At 36.5% G+C, this 20111-nt stretch overlaps 5 protein-coding genes across 6 annotated transcripts; 2 read left to right on the top strand and 3 right to left on the bottom strand.

Moving 5' to 3' along the window:
* Positions 1 to 267: 267 nt before the first annotated feature.
* On the top strand, positions 268 to 2065 carry LOC106742420 (phosducin-like protein). Its single transcript, XM_014615338.1, has 4 exons — positions 268 to 513; positions 686 to 920; positions 1054 to 1462; positions 1609 to 2065. Exons 2-4 carry the CDS (start codon positions 726 to 728, stop codon positions 1839 to 1841), a joined length of 837 nt encoding a protein of 278 aa, XP_014470824.1. The 5' UTR covers positions 268 to 513; positions 686 to 725; the 3' UTR covers positions 1842 to 2065.
* An 18-nt stretch (positions 2066 to 2083) lies between these two features.
* On the bottom strand, positions 2084 to 3744 carry LOC106742419. 2 transcript variants are annotated; one of them, XM_014615337.1, is made up of 3 exons: positions 3448 to 3744; positions 2799 to 3273; positions 2084 to 2626 (listed from the first exon to the last, which is right to left on the bottom strand). In XM_014615337.1, exons 1-3 carry the CDS (start codon positions 3479 to 3481, stop codon positions 2110 to 2112), a joined length of 1026 nt encoding a protein of 341 aa, XP_014470823.1. In that variant the 5' UTR covers positions 3482 to 3744; the 3' UTR covers positions 2084 to 2109. The 2 variants fall into 2 exon arrangements, with proteins under 2 accessions (XP_014470823.1, XP_014470821.1); XM_014615335.1 differs by lacking the exon at positions 3448 to 3744 and having other exon boundaries at positions 2799 to 3425.
* Positions 3745 to 3891: 147 nt separating this feature from the next.
* Positions 3892 to 7783, top strand: LOC106742418 (BRCA1-associated protein). The gene is made up of 6 exons (XM_014615334.1): positions 3892 to 4073; positions 4562 to 4844; positions 4949 to 5138; positions 5423 to 5741; positions 6495 to 6919; positions 7086 to 7783. The coding sequence occupies exons 1-6, from the start codon at positions 3995 to 3997 to the stop codon at positions 7461 to 7463; spliced, it is 1674 nt and encodes a 557-aa protein (XP_014470820.1). The 5' UTR covers positions 3892 to 3994; the 3' UTR covers positions 7464 to 7783.
* LOC106742417 lies at positions 7475 to 17253 on the bottom strand. The gene is made up of 19 exons (XM_014615333.1): positions 16665 to 17253; positions 15864 to 16099; positions 15029 to 15328; positions 14671 to 14895; positions 13638 to 13988; positions 13103 to 13524; positions 12736 to 13006; positions 12163 to 12437; positions 11837 to 12047; positions 11091 to 11338; positions 10823 to 11015; positions 10604 to 10758; positions 10249 to 10545; positions 9936 to 10150; positions 9470 to 9818; positions 9149 to 9325; positions 8707 to 8874; positions 8297 to 8525; positions 7475 to 8052 (listed from the first exon to the last, which is right to left on the bottom strand). Exons 1-19 carry the CDS (start codon positions 16946 to 16948, stop codon positions 7826 to 7828), a joined length of 4833 nt encoding a protein of 1610 aa, XP_014470819.1. The 5' UTR covers positions 16949 to 17253; the 3' UTR covers positions 7475 to 7825.
* Positions 17254 to 17352: 99 nt separating this feature from the next.
* LOC106742421 (superoxide dismutase [Cu-Zn]) lies at positions 17353 to 19655 on the bottom strand. The gene is made up of 4 exons (XM_014615339.1): positions 19300 to 19655; positions 18862 to 18958; positions 18108 to 18295; positions 17353 to 17720 (listed from the first exon to the last, which is right to left on the bottom strand). Exons 1-4 carry the CDS (start codon positions 19366 to 19368, stop codon positions 17607 to 17609), a joined length of 468 nt encoding a protein of 155 aa, XP_014470825.1. The 5' UTR covers positions 19369 to 19655; the 3' UTR covers positions 17353 to 17606.
* Positions 19656 to 20111: the final 456 nt, after the last annotated feature.

Genomic DNA, 20111 nt, shown 5'->3' with positions numbered 1-20111 from the left:
TTACCGCTCTCCGGAAACTTATCGACTCTGGTAACTTACCGTTCTCCGGGAACTTATCGACTCTTGTAACTTATCGCTCTCCGGAAATTTTTCGACTCTGGTAACTTATCGATTCTCGAAAACTTATCGACTTCAAGAAATTTCACTTACCCACTATTGATCAGTTGGTAGTGTGTTATCCATTCTTACCGACAAAGAATATCACATTGAAGTTCTAAAACTGAACGGCAGTATCGCTCTCTCATATTGACATTTCTAGAACTCCCTCATTTGTTATGGAAGCTGTGTCTGAGATTGAAACTGCCTCGCGAAAATCGTGAAGAATACAAAACTATCTACAAACTCGACACGTGTAATATGTCAGTATATTAACAATCGACGTATTTCTTCTGCCTTATGATCTAGTAAAATTTATACGCAAAAAGTTTGTAATAGAAAAGCATTGGCCGATTGCTGAAACATATTTTGAATACAGCTGTGAGAACTATATCGACAGATGCGATAACCAACAAAGTTCTGTATACAAAACCTACTATTTGACTATTTTGAATTTAATATATTTTAGATATGTGTTTCTTTAATTTAGCTGCAGATATAAGATATAAACATGTATACGCGTGTATCAAAAATAACATTCTAAATAGCAGGTTATAATATAAATTCTTGTTACTTTTTTGTTCAATAGATATATTTTGTTATTTGTGCTGTGTAAAGCCCTAAAGATCATGTCAACTTTGGAGGATAAGATTTTGGGAGAGAAACTACAATATTACTGTAGTAGTTCCAGCGAAGATGAAGAAAACGATACTGGAGAATCTGATAAAGAATTTGACGATATAAAGTATACCGAGGATACTGCACAATATGCTTCAGAATGGGACGGGACTTCCAACAATACAGGACCTAAAGGAGTCATAAAGGTATGATGAAGAAGATACGTACTATGTGATACTGTGTGAAGGATGAAAATCTTAATTCCAAAAAAAATACAATTAAAACCTAGATAATGTCTGGAAATAACTTTAACATCGATTTAAAATATATTCTTTGAAGGACTGGCAACGGTATAAACAGCTGGAAGCAGAGAAACGAGAATTACAGGAAAAAGAAAGAATACAGTTAATGAAGAAACTGAGTTTAACATGCCGCAGTGCTTTGGATGAGGAGAAACTCAACGAGACGGATCCAGACCTGGCAAATTTACTAGCCGATGAATTCCTGCTGGAGTATCAAAGGCAGAGGATGAAGGAGATGCTCGCAAAAGCTAAGACGCTCAAGTTCGGAAAAATTATTAACTTGGAGAACACAGACCATTTTCTGCAGGCTATTGATGAGGAAGACAAGTCAGTGACTGTTATTGTCCACATTTACGAGAATAATATACCTGGTTGTGAAGCTATGGACGGATGCTTAATATCACTTGCCGAAGAATACCCTTATGTAAAGTTTTGCAGAATTCTAGGTTCGTTAGCAATCATAAAATTATACATATCAGATTTCTTCATACTAATCTTCATTAAGGAAGAACCAAATTATCTTAATGATTTCTCTTTTAATCGTAATAATAATGCATTTCTTCAATAATCAAAATACCTTAAATTTTTTTAGGATCAACCGCCGCTCTCAGTGCACGATTCAAAAAATTCGGCACACCAGCTTTGTTAGTGTATAAAGAAGGACAATTGATAGGAAACTTCGTACACGTGACAGACCATCTAGGAATAGACTTTTATTCATCAGACGTAGAAACGTTTCTCATCGAGCACGGAATGCTTACTGACAAAGATTGCGTACCGCTTATCATCTCAAAAAACGAAATCAAAACTTCTGTTAGCGAATGAGAGATTTTGTATTATTATTTGTTTTAAGATTACTTATCAAAATCTATTTGAAGGGCAGGAAATAACTCGCCGATTAAAAACTGCCGATAAATTGCTGATAATTCACAATTAGCGAGTTATTGCCTATAATTGATCGATCATCGCGTCAAAGAGAACATACAAATCGATACGAAACTCCAAAAATAAAAAGAAAAGTGGCAAATTCTTCGTTCTTCTCTCCTTCCTAAATTAAATATTCATTTTATCAAACTTTGCCTTATTTGTAAAATTATTTTAGCATATTCAACATTTGTTCCTTCTTTTTTATTGCTTTGCAAAGCTCCGTGTAATTTTTTAGCACCTCATCGTATTCCGTATTTTTTAAGTTCTCATAGAGCTTTTTCAAATCTTCTTTCTGGCGAATCTCATCTGTGACTGCCTTCAATTTCTCTTCGACCGCTTGATTTAACAGTCTGAAGGCGTTGATAGTAGTTGGAGTCTCGTTAAACATCTTGATCCTGCAAGAGAGTTTTGTCATTTTCGCTTGCAACTCGGCGACTTGTGCTTGTAGTAGCAGATGTTGCGACTTCTCCAAGTAAGCTTTACTCATATCTTCATATTTTAGCTCATTCCATTTATCCATCAAATTTATGTATTTCTGCAAGGCACTTTCGTATTCCACAGTTACTTCTTCGATTCTACTCTTCCATTCTATTATTCGTGTATCACATTCCAGGATTTTGTAGCGCATGTTATATTCATTACTCTTCAACGCTTCCTTGACATTTCCTCCTATAGCTTCGTATCTGTTCACATGTAGAAAACAATGTTATCATTAAGCTATAGAGATATTTTAAGTTATAGTGCTAAATGATTCATCTTATGAATTATGAAGTATAATTAACATGTATTGAATAAAAAAAATATTTTCTAATTATTATATCTTTCAAATTTATATATATATATATATATATGTACCTTAATATCATATCATGTATTTTCTCTCGAAGCATTGTTTCGACACAGCATTTTATTTCTAACTTCTCATCAAAACTTAAATCAGACAATGGCAAATCATTAATCCCCAAAAGCGTTAAATTGTCTTGTGCATGCTCCGGCGATGAAGGAAGATGCATGTACTTGTCGAGTTCATGAGTCAACAACAATGCCTTTAACTTGGTTACCGCATTTTTAGACAGAACACTCTTATGATCCAAACATGCTTCCTTCATACATTGATAAATAATATTAGCTTTCATATATTCACACGTATTTTCTTCACATAATGTTAAAGACTTCATCAGTGTCTCCGCTGAATTTAATCCATGAGCGGTCGCAGGCTTATTGCTACTTTTTATGGCACTGAAATTATATTCCAACAGACTTTGAGACATGTCCATTCTGTCAACGAATCTGCTGCTGGATTGGGAAATTGCAGAGATACTAGAAATGTCTGTAAACAGAATGTAACAAGTTACCGATATTGTACAATCGAAGCTGTACGTACATGACAAATTCATAACAAATTCACTAGCAATAGATATTAATTTTGATAATATCAATATTTCTAATATCACTTTATATGACGTAATGATTTATTACTTACTTGTAATGATTTATTACTTACCTAACAATTGAGGTAGATCAGTAAAATTACTCATGATGTTACGTCCGTGCTCGATAAATTTGTAATTTAAATGACAGAAACTAATAGCGACATATAATCCTTCTTCCTTCCTTAAAATGAGTATTTGTTCCTTTCAAGATATAATTTCCTGATCAATCTCAAATACCGTTTTATACACGACGTACGAAATTCAAATGAACAAACTGACAAGTGGTCAGCTGATTGCAGTTCCACCAATGTCGAATGGTCCGAAACAAAGTTTTAATCAATAGGGAATTTTTTCAGCAAGAAATCCAAAAGTTTTTCATTCGCTGCCTATCATCTTTTGATAATCGTAATATCGTGTATTTTGTATTTGATTGGTTATAACAGCTGGTGCATTCATGTCCGTTCATTAAACGAGCGACGGTTGTCATCTTTATTTACACCATCTATTACATTTTCTATCCCTGTTTGAATGACAATAAACAAATATGGCGGCAACATTTACAGCATGATAAACAGTGGGAAATGTTTAACATGATATGCTATAATTTAATTATGTGGCATGAGTTCGTCCGCTGTTCTGGTATCCTTGTGCGTTATTCGCATCGAGATCTGTGATTTAGAATTAGAAGAATCTACCAGTGAGTAAGAATATTTTACTGCATAATATATTAACCGTGATATCGTCGCCATTAATGGTTTAATAATATAACCTTGTTGATTAAAATTCGCTAAAAATAACAGTTAACCTATTATATAAATGTTTTACAGTTATTTATTTGTCATATCGAGAAATTAATACAATATTTTGCAATATTTTCTTTCTTATGTGGTTCATTAATATAATAACGTAAGTTAACCCTTTGCACTCGAGGGCTCCGGAGCGGAGCCATTTAAAATTTGTCCTCAAACTCGAGGGCTCCGCTATGGAGACAATGCAAATAACTTTCAGTTCATAACATAAGGACAAAGACAAATCGTAAAAACTATTGTGTATAGGATATTCCGCTCTTGCTATTTGCATTTGAGTTTGAAGAGTATGAAGACAAATTTTAAATGGATCCGGAGCCCTCGAGTACAAAGGGTTAAATTTGTTTCTAAGAGTGGGAAAAAATGTTACAAAATACAGGTACAATGGCTATGAAGATGAGAGGTTGCAGGGAACCGAGAGATATCAATGTGGAGACTTATACAAATTCAGCGGAAAGTACAACCCCATTGTTATCAAGTCAAAACAAATCACACTCATCCTCGAGAGCTAATTCTGAAGAAACTTCATTCGCAAACCATGTCGCAAGTTCTGGAGATATTACAGGTGCTGCTGCTTGTACATCACCGGATCAAATTAATTTTTTCTCGGGAAATCCGTTTGTTGAGGTCACAAAAGGCATTATTCACCTCTTCAAGGAGGAGTAAGTTACTAGACTATGTTAAGAGAAAATTGTTATTTGGTGTATACATATTAAGGGATTTTAATCAAAAGCACGATATTGATTATTATCTTTATTTGTTGAAGTGAACTGACTGAAATGCATTGTGCTGCGGATCGCAGCCATACTATCTGTATGTTGTCAGTACCGGCAACAATGACCTGCCATGATCTCTTAACTTTCACAGCAGCTTGTCATCAGGATATACAACACTTTAGGATACTTAGAGATGGTAATCCTAATCAATACATGGCTTTGATCACCTTCAGGTCATCGGTAAGTTTATCAATACTTAAACCAATCGCTAATTAAATTCACCCGCAAGAAAATACTTGAGACTAGAACTTTTTTTTTCCATTGAACTAATGTACACTTGTAGAACTCAAAAAGAATCAGACATACTGTTAAGATTTGGTGGAATAAAAGAGGAGAGGAAAACTAGCGTAAGCAACCAGTTCAGTAAAGAAGAACAGATTTTATGAGAATGATTCTACCTGCATCTCTAATTAATTGTAATGTCCAAAGTTACAAAATTAAAAGTTTTTTTTTATGTACTCTAGAGCGCAGCCAGTGAATTTTATGAGACCTTCAACGGTGCTCCCTACAATTCTTTGGAACCTGATGTAGTTTGTCATATGGTGTTTGTGTCTAAAGTCGAAGTAGGAGACAATGGGATGCCTTTGAGTGGACATACAGAATTGCCATCATGTCCTGTTTGTCTGGAAAGGATGGACGAAAGCGTGGATGGAATCCTGACGATATTGTGCAACCATACCTTCCATTCCAGTTGCCTCGTGAAGTGGGGTGATACTTCTTGTCCCATTTGTCGATATGCTCAGACACCAGAACCACTGGCCGATAGCCGTTGCATGGAATGTGGTAAGTGTCCGTCTAATTTCTTCGCTTGAAAAATGGAATGTTGCCGTCTTAGATATTCTTTTTTTTTTTAATTCTTTCATGGTTTATACTTTTTAAAAAAGTACTAAAAAATACCAAAATCTTCTGTAACATTCCAGATTCATTTTAAGGCTCCGCTGTAACTATCCTTGTTTAATGACGTCAGAAACGAGAAAACGCATGCCAAGATTTTTTGCGTTATACTCTCAAATGAAAAGATATATCCACAAAGTGACATTTGTGATCGCACACTTGTACAATTGGACGAACACTCCTACTCGAATAATCAACAAAAATAGTCGCAAAATTAATGTAATACTTCTTTTTTAAACTCTTTTCTCATGTCAATGTTAATTTTACGACTACGTATTGATTGCTCGAGTAAGAGAAAAGTGTTCATCCAGTTTCACAAGTTTGCGATCATAAATGTCATTTTATGGATACATCTTTTTATTTGGAAGTATAACGCAAAAAAATCTTGGAATGCGTTTTCTCATTGTATATTTGTAAAACAAATGTAAGAGCGAGAAATTAACCAATCGTACTCTTTTTACATTCGATCGGTCAATTTCTTATGAACATACTCATACTGCCCATTGTAGACTACGCTTAAGGGATCATTTTAAACTACTTTACTAAACCTAGTGCTCCCTCTAACATGCTTTGCACTCTTTCAGAAATTAAGGGATTGATTTCAATCATCAAATTCCTTTTGCACATTTTGGAACTTTTTAGTTGCAGATGCCAGTAACGACGCCTTGTGGATCTGCTTGATTTGCGGTCACGTGGGCTGCTCGCGTTATCATCAGGGTCATGCGTTTGAACATTATCGGGATACACATCACTGTTACGCGATGCAACTGGGGAACAATCGTGTCTGGGATTATGTCGGTGACAATTTTGTGCATCGGCTACTGCAAGACAAAGATGGCAAAATGGTGGAAGGCGGTCGTACCGAGGCCAAGAGCGAAGGTGCCGCTGTGGAGGAGAAGGTCGACTCGGTGCAACTGGAGTTTACGTATTTATTAACGTCGCAATTGGAAACGCAACGTCAATATTTCGAAGAAAAGCTCAGTCGTTCGGAACAACGCTCTAAGACGGAGATGACCGAGTTGAGGGACAAATTGGGAGAGGTGCTCGAGGAGAATTCGCAGTTTAAGGTAGATGGTTCTCCTTTTTTTTTTTACTTCTCTCTCTCTCTCTCTCTCTCTCTCTCTCTCTCTCTCTCTCTCTCTCTCTCTCTCTCTCCTATACTTCTTTCCAGTTTTCTTTCCCCCTCCTATTGGTTCAACTTTCTACAAAGTAAATATTTTTATATTATATCAGAAGCAGTTTTCCGTGCTCAGTCGCGACAAGCAAGCATTGGAAAAACGTCTGCAACAGTCCATCAATAAGCTAACACGAATACAAGCGGAATTAACGGAGGAGAAAGAACTGAGGAAGGCTCTGCAATTGAACCAGACTTCATGGCAAACGAAATGCAAAGCATTGCATGATGAGGTGTCCGATTTAAAGACTGCGAAAGAAAAGGAAATCGTAGACCTAAAGGAACAAATCCGAGATCTCATGTTTTTCCTCGATGCACAAAATCAGATCGAGAAGTCTGCCGATCGAGACGAAATTGCTGCCGGTCGTATTGTCGTTCCTCCTAGCAGCGGGAAATCATCAGGATCTCGAGGGCATAAAGGCCACAAAAGACATTGATACCACCGAAAGTTATTAAATTTGAAATTTTTTAATTGTCTAAATCTTTGCTTGACAAACGAAAACAACTCACTTTCAAAGATTTTTGTCGATTTGCGAATAAAAACGCAAACACGATGTTTTGTGGAAACAATTGTATCGAAAAACAAAACACCAGATGATAATTATATTGGAATTATTCTTCTCAGTGACAGTTTTAACATGAAGAGGATGTGCTAGCTGTGTACAGAGATCTTAGCAAATTGTTGTTTACATTTTATCTGATTTATGCACTGATACCGATGTAAGTTTAAGATTAAAAAAATAAAGTATTACAAATATCGTCTTTTTTTTTCTTAATACCTCAATATAATTAGAAATCATCATGCATTCTCTTCCTGCCCGAATACCGGATTATCATACTGAAACTGATTGCCATTCAATTGTGTAGGCAGCTGAACGTCCGACGGTCTCCTTGAATTATTATCATAAATATCACACGATTTTTGAGTCTGCGTTTCCCTCCTTTTTGCTACGATCGTCGATCGTCTTCGCTCGAAAGCGCTGAATGCACCCTTTGACATTCGTGAGGAAACACGCTCCGATAAACCTACAAAATATACAATATATTCGGTAAAAAAAAAAAAAATTAATACGAAGAAATATGAGGTATGGTGATAAATACTATCGCATCTACATACACAAAAGCATGTTGACTAATAGGATGCTCAGCATATTGTTCGGTAATATTGTTGCTTCACGATTATCGAAATATTTTAAGCTTGATTTAAGATAATGTGATAACCCGGATTATAATCTTAATGATTGATGCTGCTTTCACACGCAAAACACACCTGACAGATTTGGATTATGGAGCTTCCGTCGGAACAGTTTTTCGAAATTCCCGATTTTCCTCAATGGCGACTGTAGATTCTCTGTTAATCCATGTACAGTCCTTCTCCTATTGGAAGCAGCAGTGGTAGTTCGCTTGTACTCATCGGTTATTTCATCCTCCGCCATACGTTGAAGTCCCTGCACTATAACATTGGCATCCATATCGACGGTGTCGTCCAAAGAGGTCATCTACGAAGATAATAAGATACTATGAGGTGGCTACATTCATACATAAAATAAATATATTTCTTGAAAGAGAATCTGATCCCTTTTTTTTATATTTATGTGTATGTGCGCTATTTTCGATATATTTATTTGAGGAGAACAGCTAAGAAATATCGGAGAAGTGATTAAATATTTTGAAGATTACTCTAGTACAGCAAGGAAGTTGGATCTTCATGTTAGCAAGCACATGGGTAAACGTGTCAAATCGATGAATCAGCATAGAGATAAACTGGATGCCTAATATGCTGACAAATCCGATAATAAATAGGCAACCAATCGGCTCGAGCCTTAAATATTGCTTCCTCAAATGCACCTGTAAGAAATTGGTATGTAATACATAACGGTTACAAAATTAATTTAAACGCTACAATTGAAATAATTCAATCCAGAAAAAGGTGAATCCACGATTTGTAAATTCTGCGTTAGAAATGGCTTCGTATTTTTTTTTTACACATAAAACAGACTATACAAATTATAGTCTCAGACGATTAGGAACTTATTCTTACATCCATGATGAATTTAATATTTGCGTGAAATCATATTTTTAACAAAATATGTTACACGATGATTATCGCTAAAATGTTCACCTCAGGTCCTTGGACATCATATGTAACATTGTACTTCATGCTCAATGGCCATTGCAAATGCAGTACGTTCTTATTCAGTTGCATAAGGAACACAATTAGAACGAATAAGGCGTTCATCATGAAGAACCTCAGCAGATACGCGTTCCGACAGTTCGTCAATTCCTGTGCTATCTTATTCTAAGGAAAATACAAAAACACACACGTTACACATAATAACAATATAATACATAGGACGGTAGGAGAGCTCATTGCTACACAATGTATTTTCGTCGATTAATCTCACTCTTCTTTTTACGAGGTACAAAAATTAAACGTGCTTACTTGGCTCTCTTCGTCGGTCTCGATAGGTCGCAAGTATTTCTCGATCAACTCCTTCCAGAATCTCTCCTCATGGTTCGTCAGAAAATCCACCTCACCCTTTCGCATTCTCTCGTCTTGGAGCCAGTAAGGACTGACGAGGAAGCTGGAAGGCTCATGGCTCGAGGTCAGTGACATCTGCGTCAAAACGTCGCTATCTTCGTCAACATCCCCATTCTCACTCTTGTCATCTCGCATGTTCTGTAACTCGATGTCCTGTTGCAATTCTTCTTCTATCGGCGAATACGATCTTGTGTATTTATTAGGTTGGGGAGACGATTGTACAATGCCCCTGGTCTCCATGTGCGCTAATCTGTGAGCATCGATAATTGCATCAATAATTATACGCAGGCCCTGCGAAGTAATCGGCTTGAAATAAATTCAAGATGACATATTTCAAACATGATTGAAATTAATGACTTTATCAAACCTGTTCAGTAAATTCAGACGCTTGTCTATTCGCTGCAAAGAGTCATTAATCTCATTCAGTCGCCTCTCTTCGTGACTGATCCCCGTATTAATGCAGCAGACACATCTGAAGAGATTTCCCAAGGAAAAGTCCACCGAACTGTCCTTCTGCTTGCTCCATTTCTCCGTCACATTTCCCGAATCGCCGGTCTTCGTTAATCTCTGTTCTTCTTCAGGCTGTCCAATTTTTACACGATTACTTTTTTATTTGCAATCAGAAGGTCCTTCTAAAGTTCTCCGAATAAATCGGTGAAAGGAGTCGTGTGAACACTCACGATAGCTTTCTTCTTCTCTCGCGTGCCCCACGTGACGTTGTGCACGTTGAAAATAGAGAAGACGATCAGCAGCATGTACATGGACGGCACAGTGATGTAATAAATAACGCCGCACAACAGACACATCCACTCCTGGGGGTGTAACAGGCCAGCTATGATCAATTGTATCGCGACGATGAAGAAGAGAAGACTGCTGGGTGCGAGCCATCCATCTTCCGCTATTTGCAGCATGATTCCCACCAGAACAATTATCATCACCAGCCCGTAAATAAGACTGATGATCTCGGCCACCAATAACTGCGAAAATCCACATCAATAACGCGATGCTGTTGCATTTATGAAGCGTTATGCTTACCTGTATGCGCTCCTTGCAGGTAAAGCAAACTGCAACGAACACGCCGATCGGAATGAGATTGTACAAGAAGCTGGTCCAGTTGTCGATATGAAAGGCGGCGACGAATGCACCGACTAACATCAGGAATATCGTACCAGGTCCTAGGATTGTGCTTCCTTCCATCAATAATAATATTATTAATTAATTAACGTTGTGTTTTAACACATGTAAAGTACACACCCATCAGAACCCATTGGTAAGCAATGTATAACCACGAGATATCATTGTTCCTCTTCCTCGTTAGTCTGGCTGTCATCAGCAAGTCGAATATATTCGCGAGGGTGGAGGGGATCCACCTGCGACGTTGTACGAAGACATCCGTGAAGGCTTCCGGTGCGTGAGTATACGCATCGCTAGCTGCCGAATATTCAACCTAAGACCGAGTTGTAATAACATACATATTGTCCCTCCTTTTTATTCTCTAGCGTTCTTCAAGATAACGACTTACCCGCGAACCCACTTGGAGCAGCAACGTGCAGAGCCATCGATCCTCGCCTTGATCGTACTGGATGTAATGCCTGGCCTCGGTCGACTTGGTGGCGTATTTTGCCATCACGTTGTTTTGCATCAACGCATTCGATCGAAACAGAGAGAAACAACCGGGACTGCACAGAACACAACCGATTATGTGCTCGGTGGACTTCTGCAGCCAGTGGCCGATAGCGTACTCGAACTTTTGGATCCAAACTATTGGACCTGTTCGTTTAAAAGCCAAAAAAACCTTAACAATAAATTATTATACAATTTTAAGGAATTGCGTTAGGTGGTGCGATATTAAGTGATCTTCTTTAATAACAAAATGTTTGTTGTATGAGGACATACTTTAATGTACTTAGTCGTCGTGCTAGTCACCATGCAGATAATACACTGAAATATATTTATCTATATGATCTATTATCTATTTATATACTTGTATACCATTGAGTGAGGAAAAAATACTCGGACCCCGAAATATCTCGAAAAATATAAGTTTTATAGAAAACTGTTCCAGATAAAAGTTATAGGGTTTTTTCCCTCATATATTTCTCCCGTATATTTCTATAAAATGCCCAAGTCAAGTAACAATTTGTTAAGAAGTGGTCGACGTTAAATTTTTCAGCTAAATGCCGTGTCGCTCAATTAACTACAATAATATCAATTCTATCACTTCAGTTAAAACAGTTCAGTTTATTTATCTCATCTTGCAGATTATACCTGAACCGACCGGATGTATCCGACCGCATGCAGCACCGAGATCCTTATCCTTTTTCATGAGATCCACCAGGACTTTAACAGCCGACGGCTGGAAGTCAATGTCTCCGTCCAGCGTAAGAATGTATGTGTTCGCAGCGATGATTTCTTTTCGATCCACGTCGATCGGTAGCGCCATCAGACGATAGCCCAGAAGATAATACATGTACATGACCTATGATAGCAATACTGATCATTTGAAGAATTTATCTTAACAAAAACTTGATAAGATACCTCTACTTATACATTTATATATATTTATTATGCGTCTATATATACTTGTTTCATACCTGACTCCATCGTTTCCTGTGTCTAATCTTACTGCTATCCTTCAGGTGAACTATCAATTGAGTTCTTCCTGGTAACGTCCACGTAAGTCGACCGCCGTAAGGCGTCGGATACTTGGTAGGCGGCGAAGAACGCATATACATGTTCTCCACGTTTCTTTGGACCGTCTCCACTAGCGTTTCCACGTACTGATTGACTTGTGTCTCATTCTCGTCGTGGTCGCATGAACCAATGCAGCCATGCATGCAGCTGAATGCGTCGTCGAAGAAAATGTGTGCTGATGAGAGAAAAGAAGCGTAAAAAATGATTTTTATCTCACATATATTCAATCAATTTTATCATTCTAGATCTGAAGAGGTGAACTTTTAGAAAAGAATTAATTTTGTATATTAAAAGAATATAATAAACGCATTATATAAATCTCTTTCATACATAGATCATTTTGATTTCTTACGGGCACACACTTATCAAAAAGCTCCACATTATTAATTTATTAATAATAATTATAATCTATAAATTAATTTAATTAAAATATAAATTTCTGAATCTTTAATTGCTTATAACGAATGGCTTACTTTCCAGCTCATAATAATCCTTGATGTGAACTTTGTAATATTTCTGCGTGACGCGCATCGCGCACTGATCCTTGTCTAATCGCAAAATACTGTTTACCAGCTGATTCATCTCGTGCCTTTCTTCGTGCCACATCGTAGCGCACGCATAGATTCTCGTCACTCGATCCTTGAGCTTGTTGTCCGTTGTATCCAGATCAATATGGCCCAGTTCCTGTTCAATTTCTCCATTATCTAAACTCATACTGATAGCTCCATTCTTCAGAATACCGTTCTGAAATTTTCATCGGCCGATAAAAAATGGAACAATGAATGAATAAAATGTTTTGTATGACGAACTGTGACATTAATAATGTCTTTAATCTCTTACTGGAAATTTAATATCATCGTCGTCCTTGTTATCGTCTTCATTAACATTTTCATACTGTGTTCTTCTGTTCAAAGCTAAACACTGGTCGATCATAAGTGAATCGTAAATGATCGTGGAGAATATTTTCTCTACTGACGCTAGCCTTTCATTTTCGGTGGTCCAGAGGTGCATCGTGATCCATATTTGCGACAACAGCCATATCGACCAACACCAAACATACCAATTGGAAAGAAACCCGGTCCAATCTTTGAACATTACATCCACGAAGAAAAGGTAGTCCGGCACGACATCATGGAAAGCACAAGTGTTTTTGTTCCTGACGGTGCACAATGTTATGGCCAAACATACTGTCCCGAGACTGACTAGACACGTTGGGAATGCGAAACCAAATTGATGCATCTGACTCCTGTAGGCGAATTTACCTGAAATTGTTGGAATCTAAGGATTTAGTTCTTCCTTCGGGGCATTCCTTAGGTTTCATTTTTGTTTATACAAAGTGATTACAGAAGACTTGGCTGTCTAAGCGAGTACTTACAACACTGATATATCACTACTGCACAGATAGCTTGAATCGCCAAAACATAAAAAGGTGTGTAATCGTTTACAATTAAAAAATAGGAATTTTCTTGCCACACGACTTTGGTGAAATAAGTGGAGAAGACATGTTCGTCTTGAGAACCACCCTTAGCAGAAGAGATTAGCCTGATCTTGTATGCTTCATTAAATTTGGGTGAGAAGAAGTCTTCGACATCTACCCCATGGCATACATTAACGATGAGAGTACCTATGATAAAAACGAACGCCCTCCAAATGGACACTCCTCCTTGTATGATGTGTTGACTTGCTTCAAGATTCTTTTTCAAAGACGACAGGTGACGCACCAGACCTATTTTAGCAATTAAAAATAAATAATAATTTCAATTGAAATATTTTGTCTTGTCATTCACGGTAATTAAGCCGCAAGGATCGACACAATGATATAGTCTGATGGGAATATTTTGCTGAAATACTCTCTCGATTGACCTTAATATACGCAGTTTTCAGTTTAATTCAGTAAACTTCGTGATATTTAATATTTCAAAGATTTTTTATTCTGTACAGCCAGTAACGAGTATAATATTAACAAATTTTCGACAAAACAGGACGGGATCCTCTTAAGCAATAACGTATTACTTAAAAAAAAATTACAACCGGACATGTTAAGAATGAGTATGTAATATATACTACAGGGTGACCCGCTTTAAAAAATCTGCTTAAATATATAAAAAAAACGTTACATTTTACAAAACAAATGTTTCGAACAAAAGTTATAGCATTTTGAAAGATACATAAGATGGTGACTTCGTTATATAGTCAGTAATTCAAGGTCTTTTCAAGATCAGCTCCATTTTTTTTTTTTTTTTTTTAATAGAATCGTATAGTTTTTTAATTGATTTTTCTATTCATTCTACATATAAAAGTACTATGGTAAGATCGAAAAATGAATACTTTTAAAGATATTTTACTTTTTATTCTGATATTTTTCATATGATTTCTATCGTAAATTTCTACGTGTGATTTGCACGTACCGATGTTACTGTGAAACGATACAAAGTTACCCCACCAACGACTCGAGCATAAGAGCAATGTAATGGGAAAGATCCATCTGGAAGTTTTATTAAGGTCGTGCTCAATCAAAGGCCATAAGAACATTCCACTGAGCTGTGCAGCCAATGACAGTATGTCGAAAACGATGAACAACGTGAACTTTTTCGATGTCAAATTCCGATTCTTCCTGTTTTGCGAAAGCAAATCTGTTGGGTAATAATATCAGAATTCAACGACTGAATTAGCAAGTGGGAGATAGAAGTGCACTTTTCATCGTTTTAAATTGAGCAACGGTCACTAACGTGCACCTTTTATAAAAGACTTGACAATCAAACTTACTTAACAATGCCGGCACGAAACAGAGGCAACAGAAAATAGCAGCGCCTTGCACCGCGCCAATATCCGGTAGAATGACAAAGGTCAATAGCACTAAGCCGATCGTATGTCCTGTTTCCATCATTATCAGGAACAGAATGCTTGGTATTGTTGGCATTTTAGGTTTCTTCTTGAAGAAAAAATGCCATAAAGCGTCTAACAGACCGATACATTCCGGTACGAGAAATATCAAAATCAGACACCAGGTCCATTTTATACGGCCATCTTCGGTATGTTCTGTTACATAGTCACGTCCTCCCAACTCTAAGAAAATCAGAAATTTCATGTAAAATAAAAACTTCTGATAAGAATATTTCTTCGCTGTACCAGAATGATAATAGAATGGAAGATATAATTATAACATAATCGAATCTTAACCAACGATAAGATAAAATTCAAGGACAATCTTTCAATAATGAAACAAAAGCACAATGAATTTGCTTTCTTAATTAATTTTCATTTCCACAAGTTGTGCTTTATCCGACATTATTTGAACTTTTGGTTGTGCTGCAAAATTTCATTGCCAGCGCTGAAAATCTATAGTTTATGTATACTATCGATTTTCAACACTGACAGTGAATATCGAAAAACGCAGCCTTTGAAAGATGCCACAGATTGCCACAGCAAAATTTCATTAATTTTATAACTTCAACATTTCACAAGTACGCACAAATTGAAGGTTCCGCAATCCTTTGGATTGTCAAGTTTAAAAAAGAATCTAGGTTTCAAAATCTAGAAGCTTTTGTATGCATCGTTTGTAATTAGTGTAAATTACATACGTTCGATATTAAAATCTTACCTTGATTATAATCGCAATAGGGTAACTTATTCTTCTGCAACTGCGAAGTAGCGAATAAAACAGCTGATTTAGCTGCGATAGTACCGCACAAAACTATGGCAAATAGCAAGCCATAAACGAGTATTTTTATTGTCCAAATGATCTTCTGGAAGAAACTATTATTCTGCATAGATCCGTCTCTCGACGGGGAGGGGCAGGTTTTGAACAAATCCCACGGTGGAATGTCCTTCTGCGAACTAGAGTGCACATAATCAAAAAACTATAACTTTAACTATAATTTTTACATTATCTTATTTCACCTATATCACATTTTATATCTTTTTTTATATTTTAAGTTTTCTTTTCCCCTCTTCTTCTCTTGTAACCACAAAATAGTCTCTTTTGCAGGATCCAGTTTTGCCGAAATAGAATTTTTCTGCTTTATAAAAAATAAACCCTCAATTCTTCTTTGTAAAAAGTAAAGATTACGATTCATCTATAATTTTTAAACCTCAAAGTTAACTCCACAGGAATATATTAAGCCTAGCAACGCGGTAATTCGTAGCTTCATGGAACATGGCCAAAATCAAGATCTTATCATAAACGTGTTACCGTACTTTTATCTTCGCGAAGCTTCTTGAGAATAATTCGCTTATAGTCCATGAATCAGTTTTTTTTTTCCACTACACATCATTGTTTATCCCACGTTATTCTTTTATTCATTTATCGATACATGTTTAGTTTAATTACTTCTAACTTATCTAGTCCTTCCCCATGAGAATTCGCAGCGATATTGGGGACTCTAATTTTCGGAATACGTACCTCTCTTCCTCGGTATCGTCGAATTCCGAACTACTGTCATCGTAGTTATCCAAATAACCAAAGACACTGGCTCTCGGTCCATCTTGCACATTTATTCGCGACATAAATACGAATTGCGCGACTTGTATCGCGAATTGATGTATCCGCCTGCGATACCAACAATGGAGTGTAAGCGCGTCACGATGATCGACCATCATCGATCGGCACGATAAGGTGAGATAAGATTTGTAATTCAGACCAATTCGTAAATGGACTGTCAGCATATTTTCGCATGTACTGGTCATTAAGATAGTACATTTTTTCTGCGTTACAGTACACAAGTGAGTCAGTAGATACGAAGAAATGAACAATGTGTATAACTATAGTATGAATTTCTGGACTGATAAGGAGGCAAGCAGGACAAATTTGGAGCTTACACTGAAAAGAAATATAGATTGGTTTAGAGCAAATGGACAAAATTAAATGGATAAAGTATTGGGCAAACATTTGACTGATTTTTCTATAAACATTTTTCATAAGTATATATTTTCATAGATAAGCTTTGGAAGCCTGATCCGCTTTTATAACAGTATCACTTCTATTACTCTGATTTCTTATGTAGTTGGCACATCCTTTAACGTCATCTCACTTTTTTATATCATCATATATAACATAGATTTACCTACTACTAAGAAACTACTAATAGTGATACATCTTTAAAATGATATAGTCTTTATTATTTATCTTTCACAAGTAACATGCATTAGTCAAATAACTGACTTCTCTTCTGTATTACCATATAGAACAAAACCAACAACTCCTCTCATCGCTTTTACAAAAAATAAGAAATGACATTTGAGCTAAGCTTTACATAGCTGAGCTCAGAACCGAAGAATCGTAAGAAAATAATGTATTTCTAATATAACCTTCATACTTCAACTTTTCGAATCATCTTCAACACATTTACTGTGTTTTCGTGATGCCAATAACACCACAGGCAAGACGAGCGCCAGCGTTGCCGGTAGTCTTCGAGAGCTCGTGACCACCCTGACCGAAATCATCTGGATCAGCATGGACCTAGTTACAGAAAGGTAATTAAGAAGGGTACATAAAACGAGAAGGAAGATATCCTATACAATTAAAATTTAATTAATATAAAACCAGATGTAAAGCGACGTGATGAGAGAAGATGAAGAATTAAACATATAACAATAAAATATACAGTATTGGAAAAAATCATTCTTCACATTATAAACAAATCATAATTGAGCACATACACACAACTAAATATTTCTCTGAAAAATACAAATTTTTACAACATTTAGCTTGTAACTGCGTTTCTTACAGCGTCTTGAAGAAACACGGACTAATCTTGCAAGAACTTATTAATATTAATAAAAAAAAAAAAATTGGCTTGTTTTTTATTTTACTCTAAAATGAATATAAGACAAATTTAATATGTACCACAAGAGTTCGTCCAATGACGCTGTGCGATCCGCACAGCTGAATCATGGAGTCAGTGATGTTGACCTTAGCAACACCATCGCTATTGGCCTCCACATTTCCTAAGTCTCCAATATGACGCTCAGCATGGCTCGGACCACCATGTTCTTTGCCCAGTGGATTGAAGTGGGCGCCAGCACTCGTGCAACCTATAAGGGAAACAAGAATACTCTTATACAAAGTGAGTCAATTGTATTATATACATTTTTTACATTTGTTATATACATTTGAGTTTAAAAAATTATTAATTTAATGCAAAATGACCAGTATTGAAAATTAAAAACTATAACAAAAATGTCAGAAAAGTCTACTTGTTACTTACTAAAGAATCTTTAATTAGCGGAAACATATTACAGGGTTACATATCACATATAAGTTCATTCCTCCTCCTCATTATCATCGAATAAACAGATATTGATGTCACATATATTCTTTAATTTGTTTCAACTGACCTTTTATTGATTCCACAGAGAACAAAAATAGTTTGAATGCAATCAAACTGATAAAATATACGATTTCAGTAAAAATATTTTATAAAAAATATAGATTTACATATTTAAAAGAATTTTAAGAAGCTATTTTTAGGTACCTTTATAAACCAACAATCTTTGTATAAAACTTCAGATTTATAAATCTTGCAATAATTCTTCAGTATGCCTAAATCATATGTAAGTGACATGATAAAATGTATGAATTATATTTCTAAGATATATACCATTGGTGTTATCGCCAAATTCATGAACGTGGAAACCATGCAGGCCTTTCTGCAAGCCAGAAATTTCTCCAGTCACCTTCACCGTATTTGAACCTTCCTGCAATCAAACACTTATTATATTTAGAAATAAAGTTTTTAATCAAAGGCAACGAGTTAAATTGTCTAATTAGATTTCCTGCATAGTTCTCAAATTGTCCTGAATATACATGTATAAAATTGAAACGGATACTCTACAGAAAATTTATGAGTAAAAACGTTTAAAATTGTAACGTTTTCTTTCCTCCAAACAAATCAAACGATATAATTAGCAAAAACCTCTTTAATTAACAATGCAATAAACCCGAGATGACAATTTATAATGAGAGATTCGACGAGTAGAAAACTTCGACGTAGCTGATTAACTTAATCAATGAATCGGCAAAAATTAGCGAAGCTTACCGCTTGTTCAAAGTACACTGTTCCCTTAACAGGCTCGCCCTGAAGGACACAGACCGCTTTCACCGTCATTTTGGAGCTATCGCAGATCACTCGGAACCGGCTATCGAGGTCGATCGTTCGCTGTTGACTGCGCGACAACTCTGGTTACGCAAGAATCAAAAAGATCAGATTGCTGAATCACGACCAATGAGAGTGGTGAAAAAAACGCTGACGTGCTACGCAGATCGATTGATAAGTCGGCAAAATTTCAAACGATACAAAATGGTTGATCGGATGACTCAGAAACTAAAGTCTTCGTTGCACTTCATGCACTTTATTTTCGCATCTTTTCTCCGCAGAACCCTGGGGCTATGTTCGAGAACGTCGCCCGGATGCTCGGCCCTCTCCCTTCATCTCACTCTAGTATCTCTCTTACTCTAACGCGGCGAGTGCATCCGAATAATGCTTCCGAACGTACCCATGCATATATCTATTCTGGTTTGGTGCGAAAAGTGCAACTAGAATGGACGGACCTTCAGGTCGTAAGTGGGATGTGGATAATACACATAGGTGACAATGTGGAACGAACCATGAGAGAAATTCTCGAAATATGGCGACGCTGGCGACACCTGTGCGCCGCACAGCGAATGCAAAAGCGCGCAGTATTCGAATACCTGCTCCAGTTTCTTGCAAGTTCTATCAAGTCTTACGTGTTACATACTTATATACATTATAAATTTATATTTTAGAAAAAATGTAACTATCGTGAGATATAAGAAAGAGTAGAGATACACACACACACACACACACACACACACATACATACACACACA

This window comes from Dinoponera quadriceps, unplaced genomic scaffold (assembly GCF_001313825.1).
Source record: "Dinoponera quadriceps isolate SergipeBrazil2010 unplaced genomic scaffold, ASM131382v1 scaffold754, whole genome shotgun sequence".
Taxonomy (NCBI): Eukaryota; Metazoa; Arthropoda; class Insecta; order Hymenoptera; family Formicidae; genus Dinoponera; species Dinoponera quadriceps.
The sequence above is the reverse complement of the archived record's forward strand: the minus strand, read 5'-3'. Positions and strand labels throughout refer to the sequence as shown.

Bases quoted from the DNA above. Each gene is read 5' to 3' on its own strand.
- LOC106742420 (XM_014615338.1), top strand. From the start codon at position 726: ATGTCAACTTTGGAGGATAAGATTTTGGGAGAGAAACTACAATATTAC. The intron at 921-1,053 runs GTATGATGAAGA...TATTCTTTGAAG, and splicing joins GACCTAAAGGAGTCATAAAG to GACTGGCAACGGTATAAACA. The intron at 1,463-1,608 runs GTTCGTTAGCAA...AAATTTTTTTAG, and splicing joins AAAGTTTTGCAGAATTCTAG to GATCAACCGCCGCTCTCAGT.
- LOC106742419 (XM_014615335.1), bottom strand. From the start codon at position 3,340: ATGAATTTGTCATGTACGTACAGCTTCGATTGTACAATATCGGTAACT. The intron at 2,627-2,798 runs GTACATATATAT...ACATGTGAACAG, and splicing joins ATACATGATATGATATTAAG to ATACGAAGCTATAGGAGGAA.
- LOC106742418 (XM_014615334.1), top strand. From the start codon at position 3,995: ATGAGTTCGTCCGCTGTTCTGGTATCCTTGTGCGTTATTCGCATCGAG. The intron at 5,742-6,494 runs GTAAGTGTCCGT...GGAACTTTTTAG, and splicing joins TAGCCGTTGCATGGAATGTG to TTGCAGATGCCAGTAACGAC. The intron at 6,920-7,085 runs GTAGATGGTTCT...ATATTATATCAG, and splicing joins AGGAGAATTCGCAGTTTAAG to AAGCAGTTTTCCGTGCTCAG.
- LOC106742417 (XM_014615333.1), bottom strand. From the start codon at position 16,948: ATGACCAGTACATGCGAAAATATGCTGACAGTCCATTTACGAATTGGT. The intron at 13,007-13,102 runs GTAAGAGATTAA...TGAAAATTTCAG, and splicing joins ACGATGATATTAAATTTCCA to AACGGTATTCTGAAGAATGG. The intron at 12,048-12,162 runs GTATGAAACAAG...TTGCTATCATAG, and splicing joins ACAGGAAACGATGGAGTCAG to GTCATGTACATGTATTATCT.
- LOC106742421 (XM_014615339.1), bottom strand. From the start codon at position 19,368: ATGACGGTGAAAGCGGTCTGTGTCCTTCAGGGCGAGCCTGTTAAGGGA. The intron at 18,296-18,861 runs GTATATATCTTA...TTTCCCTTATAG, and splicing joins ATTTGGCGATAACACCAATG to GTTGCACGAGTGCTGGCGCC. The intron at 17,721-18,107 runs GTACATATTAAA...TTCTGTAACTAG, and splicing joins TCATTGGACGAACTCTTGTG to GTCCATGCTGATCCAGATGA.